General features: G+C 38.9%; 2 protein-coding genes and 1 long non-coding RNA gene across 3 annotated transcripts; 2 read left to right on the top strand and 1 right to left on the bottom strand.

The window, feature by feature from the left end:
* The first annotated feature begins 676 nt into the window (after nucleotides 1-676).
* LOC125226950 lies at nucleotides 677-4,067 on the top strand. The gene is made up of 2 exons (XM_048131135.1): nucleotides 677-1,030; nucleotides 1,116-4,067. Exon 2 carries the CDS (start codon nucleotides 1,120-1,122, stop codon nucleotides 2,887-2,889), a length of 1,770 nt encoding a protein of 589 aa, XP_047987092.1. The 5' UTR covers nucleotides 677-1,030; nucleotides 1,116-1,119; the 3' UTR covers nucleotides 2,890-4,067.
* Nucleotides 4,068-5,095: 1,028 nt separating this feature from the next.
* On the bottom strand, nucleotides 5,096-8,056 carry LOC125226957 (3-oxoacyl-[acyl-carrier-protein] reductase FabG-like). Its single transcript, XM_048131147.1, has 4 exons — nucleotides 7,766-8,056; nucleotides 7,194-7,419; nucleotides 6,866-6,952; nucleotides 5,096-5,543 (listed from the first exon to the last, which is right to left on the bottom strand). The coding sequence occupies exons 1-4, from the start codon at nucleotides 8,008-8,010 to the stop codon at nucleotides 5,295-5,297; spliced, it is 807 nt and encodes a 268-aa protein (XP_047987104.1). The 5' UTR covers nucleotides 8,011-8,056; the 3' UTR covers nucleotides 5,096-5,294.
* Nucleotides 5,792-6,624, top strand: LOC125226966. The gene is made up of 2 exons (XR_007177135.1): nucleotides 5,792-5,976; nucleotides 6,256-6,624. It is a non-coding gene; the product is annotated as an uncharacterized LOC125226966 (long non-coding RNA).
* Nucleotides 8,057-8,473: the final 417 nt, after the last annotated feature.

An 8,473-nucleotide genomic window follows, 5' to 3' on the forward strand; every position in this document is an offset into this window, starting at 1 on the left:
TAATTTAAGAAGTTTATAAACTTAGTTATCATACAGGTAAAAATACTACTACTATAGTAATCTCTTTAACACTGGTCACACGCGCGAGAGGGACAACAGCCCCAACTTTGACCCTCTCATGTAGACACACTTTTGCTAGTCTGTCAAGAACGCTTTTATGTACCAGTGATAAAGTTCAATTTAGTATGGCCAAAAAAGTGTGAGCTCAGTCCCTATTGAAAGTCCATGATTAAGCTAGATTGAGTTGTTAGGCCAACTGCAGGCAATTAAAAAAAAACCTTTAATTGGGTATTAGTAGATTTGGTAGTAACTTTGAATATTGATTGGTATCCCCAAAGTATGACAGGGATGACGTCATTCAAATGATTTTGACAGTGGCAATAAGTGCGAGAGGGACACCAGCCCCAACTTTACCCTCTCACGTGGACACACTTTTACTAGTCTGACAAGAACGCCTTTCTGCGCCGGTGATAAAGTTCAAATTAGAATAGTAAAAAAAGTGTGAGCTCAGTCCCTATTGAAGGTCCATGGTTCTTAGGACGTGCCTAGGAGTCCTAGGACACATAAAATAATTATATTATTTTTGTAGGAACGGATCAAGTTGGCAAATTGATTTTGCCAATTGATACAAGTACAGTGTATTTTGTGTTATTTTATTTTAATGTTATTTAAATGTTATGAGACTTGATTTTTTTTTAAGTGAAGACGCTTGGCTGTTATATTTATTTCTAGTCACACTGCATCATTAGGGCGCCATCTTCCTTCTCATTGTTGTTGCGTCAAATCGTAGTGAAAAAGCTTCTAAAACTCGTAGGGACTTATTGTAAAATTACGTACTTTGTGCCAATTATCTCTCATTCAAATGATTTAGCTGTCGCAGAGTCATAACATCATTGTATATCTATATCGTGACAATTGTAGTGTAGTCTGGTGCTCCGCCGCCGCCCGGTGATGACATTTGTCTCCATTGGAATATTCCGTTTCACCTGGAGCTGGAACTCTCCTCGACGAAACCGAAAAGCATAATAAAGTGAGTAAAATACATATTTACTCTTCAAAACTTTGACGTCCATATACTGCCTGGACTCTCTTCATCCTTATGTTTATGATTGCAGGTTTATGGAATGTGATCGATATATAGAGAATGGACAAGGAATTGTTTCGACACCGCAGGCATGGGCCTGCGGGGTCAAGCGTAAGTTCGGAGACGGAGGGATGCGGGTTGGCGGGCCTGGCGGTCGCAGCGCGGGCCCTGGGCGAGTGTTGGCTCCCGGCGCTCTTTTGGAAGGCAGCGCCATGCTCGCTGGCGGCATCAGCGCTTCTCCCCGCCGCCGCCCCGAGCCGCGGCCTACTCCCCGCGCTCCACTACCACGAGTTGTGTCAGATTCTCCCTTTATGAACAACATGGACGAAATCACTTTTTGGATTGTGACTAAACGTGCACCGTGTTTAGCCGGGTACAACAATCCCCTTCGGCGTGTGCAGCCACAGTGTTCTCGTGCACCTCTTCACTCGGCTAGCCCTGATGACCAAGGAGAGCCAGAAAGGAAAAGGAAGAAGCTTGTTGTTCTAAATGATGATTCTGATACATTGGACCAAACAAATGTTGAGGCACCTCCTCAGCCTGTGTGTGAAGTGATCAGTGATGATTCTGAGACGCTGGTGTCAGATGTTGATTTTAATATAAAAAAATCGTCAGTGCAGATCAAGAACAAGAAAACAAAGGCACAAAAGAAGAGCAATCGTGGAGCTCTGCATAAAAAAAATAAGGTTGTCACATCTACACCCAAGGTGACATCGAACCTCAGGAGAAGCTTGAGGAAAGTACAGTCTTCTGTCAACAACAATAGCCATTTAAACAGTACTCTTGATATCTTTGACACTTCCGATGGCAACAATCATGCCATTGTACCCAAGTGTATCCAGGCAGGAAAGTTTGAGGAGGATACAAAATTAATAAATCTGTCAAACAGAGAACCCAATGCTACTACCTGTGCTGTGTCTGTTCCAAGACCCAACAATGGGGTTATTAACGGTCAGTTTGATGATCTCAGTGATGTTTCTGGGTTCACAGCAAACTATATAAAGTCTACTAAAATAAATTCAAAGACTCCAAGAAAAGTGAGAAGTAAGCCAAGTAGAAATTTGGCTAAAGAATCCCGACATAGTGCACAGAAGGAAGAGAAATCTTTGATTGTAAGTATCAACAAAGCCACAGGAGATCCAAAAACTAACATTTTGAATTGTAGCACTGACTCTTCCCAGAATATTATCAACCTTGTCACTGTTGATAAAAAATCTAGAACCAAGAAGCTTGATAAAAGTACCTCCTTACTTAAGTTTATGGAAAGTAAAAGAGGGCAAAAAGTTGTAAATGTTAAAAGTGAGTGTAGAAATGGTGTCCTGAATAAATCTTTTCAGTCAACCAGTACAACTGGGTCCAGGTATCCAAAGAGGCACAAAAATAATTCCTCAGATGTATTAATGGTAGAAATCTCTGAGAAGACAGAACCCTCTAAGCTAAGTTCAGATAAGAGAACTGCAACAAATCAATCCAGCAGATTGGAGAGTACAGAACTAGTCTCCAGAACGAGGAGTGGCAGAAGCAGGCATTCTAAACTTACAGAACCTACAGTGTATGTTCGTAGCAACTTTCCTGAACAAGAAAGTACTGTGGCAACTATTAATGTTGCCAATGCGGTGCTAGATGAAGCAAAAGCTAGTGCAAAGAAGAAGAGACCATCATCAAAGAGTGGAGTTGCACGAAAATTTTTAAACAAAACAGGACAATCGAATAAGGACTCTTTTCGGGAAAAAAGTGGTTTTGCTGCTTGCTTCTCTGACAGTGATGATGACAAACCTTTAAAACCACAGAAATACTTGTCATAGCTTAATTGATACTGTAATGTGTATGGGTTTTATAGTCATGTTTGTGGATATGTTATTACTTACTATGAACCTAGAGTTACAATTGTACGCACCAAAATCATAGGTGTACCAATTGGTTGTGTAAACTTATTGCTACACAAGAAATATCATCACATTTGTGTGCATAATTATGTAATTTGATACAGCAGTGAGACTGCTTTCCAGATCTCTAATGATAATTTCTAGATTGTAACTTGATGAGCTCATAACTTATTTTGGTCTTTGCATTAACTCAATGTATATTTTTTGATTTTGTCATGCCTTGTAACAAAAGTGCAATATGGCAGCAGAACTCCAGCCATTTTATAATGAGGCAAATGAGTAATTGTAAAGTATATTTGTATAAAAGTAAGAGTGTTGTCATATTATACTGTAAATGTAAAATGTATGTAACAGAAAGCATTCTAAGATTTTTCTCATTTGGGAACTCAAAATATGTTTTGCCATGATGGTTAGAAATAACAATGTTTTATGCAGCCAAATATGTTTTATGCACATACAGACAACAGTGCCATACTCAGTATGGTACTTATACATAGTTTTAGCTTGTATTGCCCACCTAGACGTAGTTCATGTTATATTGATTATTATCTTATAGATCATGTCATAATGGACTGTCAAGTCGACTACAAAGAGATGTATCCACTTTTTCACCTTATTGCATTGTAATAAGGTGAAAAAGTGGCTACATCTCTTTGTAGTTGACATACACAATTGAATTTATAAATTATATAAAGTGCCATTGTACCAACAATCCTTTTGAGTAATTGTCTGTCTCATAATTATAATTTGTATAATATTTATTTATTTCAATTCTGACTTTAGTGTCTAAGTAATGACACTGCTGAGATAGGAATTGTATTGTGTAGTAAGTTATTGAATTGTTGAATTTTTTTGACAATCCTTTACTTTGTGCACTATACTTTGCCATTATTTAATGTATTGAACTCTAATAAGAAAGGTGTACAATGATGTAATGAAATATGAGATAGTCTGTTGGAGTCAGCCTTGTTTCCATGACTAAATACTTTTAATTAAGTTTATTTTTAAATAGCAATACTGTTTCTGTTTTTTTAATCTTGTGTAATATATTTGTAGCATTTATGCATTTAAATTAATAGTAAAATCCTATTAATGAATATCGTTTTATTATGGTTGTTAAATTAATTACTCACAAGTAGATTTCATCAAATACTCAATGGAATATAGTCAGGTCTAATAGTTGTACCATTGGGGATCAGAGATTCAATTAAATTTCAGGTTTTTAGGTACAATATGACATCACTACATAGTATAAAACAAAGTCGCTTTCTCTGTCCCTATGTCTCTATGTATGCTTAAATCTTTAAAACTACGCAACGGATTTTGATGCGGTTTTTTTAAATAGATAGAGTGATTGTAGAGGAAGGTTTACATGTAGGTATAGTACCCGTGCGAAGCCGAGGCGGGTCGCTAGTTTTATAATAAGACACACTTTGACGCTGCCATCCATAGCCAATTGGATATTAATCACTAGTGCATAGTATAAAAACGTGATAAAAACATTAATACTTATTTCAACATCATTTCTTTGTGCGGCTGGTTTATCTGCCATACGTGGTTTCAAGTAGAGGGTAACGCAACAGCTTTACTTACTTACTGTACTTTGCCTAGGACATTTTCAATTATTATAAAAATATTTTAGATAAAGCGTAAGCACCCTTCAGGCATGGGGCACCACATATGTATATTAGAATATTTAGAATAATATATTATGTTGTTCTTTAAATCAAACATTTAGTCCCAAAAAACTAAGCAAAACTTATACTATAAGTGCTAAGCGACGGTATACATACCTACCTACTTATATAGGATAGATACATACACACATAGAAAACATGACTTAGGCACTCTAAATACCTATCTATTTTCATCACACAAATAATGCGCCTTAGGGATTCGAACCCGTCAGACCAATCGTCATGTTATGCGATACATAGGTAATAATTTTAGTTAACTGTTATGTATTGCGTTTCAAGTTTGGGTAGCAGTGTTGCAGTGTCATAACATAACACACATAAAAATATTTTTAAAGTAATGAAAATATGCCCTTTCGTTGCAGCTTATAATAGTAATACCTAATTCATAATCATTTTGATTTAATAGCTATTAATAAGTGAAATACAAATTCTCAAAACTCTTTATATTCTTACAAGTAGGTACCTATACCTAAATAAACAATCCAACAATGGGACATAGCCGTGGTTAATAACTTATGGAATTAATTCCTATATATGTACCTACATGTGTAGGTAATACCTACACCTATGATACCTAAGTGTATAAAAAAAATCACGAACTATAGACAGGAGGTAGGTTGTCCATGTTCACTTTCTCATCTCGTCGTTCTGGTCTTTAAGCATCTCTCCGAGGCCAACGAGCTGCAGGCCCCCGTCGACCTTGACCGTGGCGCCGGTGACCAGCCGGCTACCGTTGCCGGCCAGGAACGCGATCACGCGCGCCACGTCAACCGGCTCGCACATCTGCCGCATCGGGATCCTGGCCTCGCTGCTCTTGAGAAAGGCTGCGTGCTCCTCGTCTGAATGGCCAGTCAAGCGTTGAAGGAGAGGTGTGTTCTAAAAAAATCAATAGGTAATTTTGATTACGATGTTCAAGAAATGCACCAAACCCGTCTGTTACCGAATTTAGCGTTCGTTATATTTTTTACAGTTGGAATAAGGAAAAAATGGACAGAGGATGATTACCTAAGACCTAAACGCAATGTGCAATATTTTTAGGTATAGACACTAACCTTCGCTACGGCGATGATTGATAAAAACCAGGTAAGTATACCTAGCACGAAAACATGTTTCTGACTTAGGGGAGGGCGGGGCTGCAAGTTCCCGGGGTAAGTTGTTCCGACAGTTATAACTTTGCAAAGAAAAGAGATAGCAATACATGTGAAGTGCGTCGCTTAAGCATTAGGTGACGCGCAGCGCTGGCGGCCATGTTAGTTGCTCCGGCGGCGGCGGACGAGTGGCTGCGTGCACGGTGCTATTAAAACACCACGTGAGTACATTTTTTCGTATTTAGTCTTTTTGGTCTAGTTTCATTTGTTATTGACTGATTTGTGTGTATCTTTCCTATTTAAGAGTGGCATTAGTTAGGTATCATATTATTTGAGTGTTTTTTCAATTGATTTCGTTAATTTGCTAGTATGACAATATTTATACAATAACGTAATATGGGGCTACAAGTTCCCTCCTAAAGGGGCCGGTTGTTCCTCGGAACAACTTACCCCATTCATTTTGTACTGGATACATTTTTTTGATGAATCTTTTTTTTTAGGATGGTACGTACCTACAGGCGCAAAACTGAACGCGGTAAAACTCCCTGTAACCATGAACACTTCAACATTGGGTCGGAATGGTGAACAACCTCAGCAACCGGCAAAAGATCAGTTATGTTTGTTTTTTCAAGTTCTGTCATGGAAGTGCCATATATTTAAGTTATAAAAAAGTGTTTACCTGGATAATTATTGTATCCCTAATTAATATTAAGTATGCAGGTAGTTACATTTATAAGCTAAAGGATCTCAATTTTAGTTAAACAGTACATAATGTTCGTATAATTGTGTAATTTGTGTAACTAGTAGTTTTGTTGTTATTTTCTTAATATTTTATAACGGTGCCTTAACATAAATAAATGTAACGATTAAAATTATTGTTTTACTGGAAAGAAACCTAACTTACTATTATATTTTATTTATATTATGTAAGCGGAACAATTTGCCCCAGACACGGAACAACTCGCCCCAACGTGGGGTTGAATGTTCCTTTCCGAAATTTTGCAAATATATGCTTGTAAAAAAAAAACTATTGAGAAAGTGGGCAAAAGAACTATACTATTAGAGAAATCGCTTATTACTCTATGTTAGGTTTAAATATGGAATATATACTGTGAGTCCTGGACTAACGGTGTTCACTCTCACTCCTTTGGGGGCTAACTCGAGGGCGATCAAACGCGTGAAGTGGTCGAGAGCCGCCTGTCAATAGAAAACAATCAAATCAAGGAAGTTCGTGCTGAAATATTTAAAGAAATTGTATCAAGGATGAATCATAATTTTCATTCTCAGAGCTTTTTCTTCATCCATCAATCATCAGATCTAAACTTAGTTAAATCGTCTTATCTACTGTTTTACGCCAAACGATCACATAGGCAGAAAGGTACAATTAACAACCTAGAATGTACAGTGCATTCTTATGCAGTAAACTCATAAAACAAACCTTCGCCATGCCATAAGGCAGACTGCCAACATGCACCATGGTGGCGGCGATGCTGGACACATTGACGATGGAACCGCGCGCCGCTATTAGCGTGGGCGCGAGCAGGCGTGTCAGGTTGAAGGCGCCGCGGACCACCGTGCCAAACACGCGGTCGAACGACGCCATATCCGCCGTCTCTAACGACGTGATGGCTGCCACGCCGGCGCAGTTCACCAGCACGTCCAGTCTGCAAGCGGTTAGAACATCGGGATCAATTGGGTTGGCGGTAAGAATATGTACTTATTACCTATTTAGGTACGTGGCCGATCACCGAAATTCGCTAACTGCGATTTATTCGTAACCCCCGCTGTGCCTAATGTGGCCTATAAGGGTCAAGATGTCCAATTCCATAATCTGTCTACGCCAACAATTAAAAAATGGCAAACGGGCGAACATAATAGGTACCTAACTACGCGGATCAGCAGCTTCATAGGTACCTACTGCTATCTGCGGCATATGAATTTGAGTAGTTAGGTAGGTACTGTACTGTTATGATATGTATATCTACACTCTTTAATATTTCCTCTCCTTACCGTCCAAAATGCTCTAAAGTTTGCTTAGCGACCGTCTCGCAACCTTCGTCAGTGGACAGGTCTGTTGCGATCTGCAGGTGTTGCTTCTGGTGCTTGGCGCACTCCTCGGCGACCGAGCGCAGTTTCCCCTCGTCCCGACCCACGAGCGCCAGCCGAGCGCCGCGCGCGGCAAATAGGAGTGCTGTCGCTTTGCCGATGCCGGAACTCGCTCCAGTCACCAAAACCACTTTATTTTCGAATTCCATTTTGTCTATTTGCGTGTTACTTAGAGACTGGAGCTGAGATGTTATTTACGCTGTACTTATAAGAGTTGTAGCAAACTCTGTATTCCTCAATGGACGTTACATCATAACAAGGGGGAAATACCTACCTGCGTGAGTTTTTCATCCGCTTGACGCATCTTGTGGTTTTAGGGCCTTTTGATTGCATTTTAGCAGGAAAACTTGTACAGTACTATTTATAGTTATTTATTGCGTTTTAACAATTAAAATAAACCTTCATATGCATTTTGAAATAATATAGCTTATTTAACATAACTATTTTGATTTTTATGCCATCTATAACCAATAAAATGCAACTGTTTAGTTAAGCTACTCGACGATAGATAACGCTACTGGCAGTGGGATAGCGCCACCCATTAGAGATTATAGTAACTAAATTAGTGTTTGCTATCGGACAAAAGATGGCAGCACAAGGCAAACCGCTATT

The sequence above is a fragment of the Leguminivora glycinivorella genome, chromosome 1, assembly GCF_023078275.1.
Source record: "Leguminivora glycinivorella isolate SPB_JAAS2020 chromosome 1, LegGlyc_1.1, whole genome shotgun sequence".
NCBI lineage: Eukaryota > Metazoa > Arthropoda > Insecta > Lepidoptera > Tortricidae > Leguminivora > Leguminivora glycinivorella.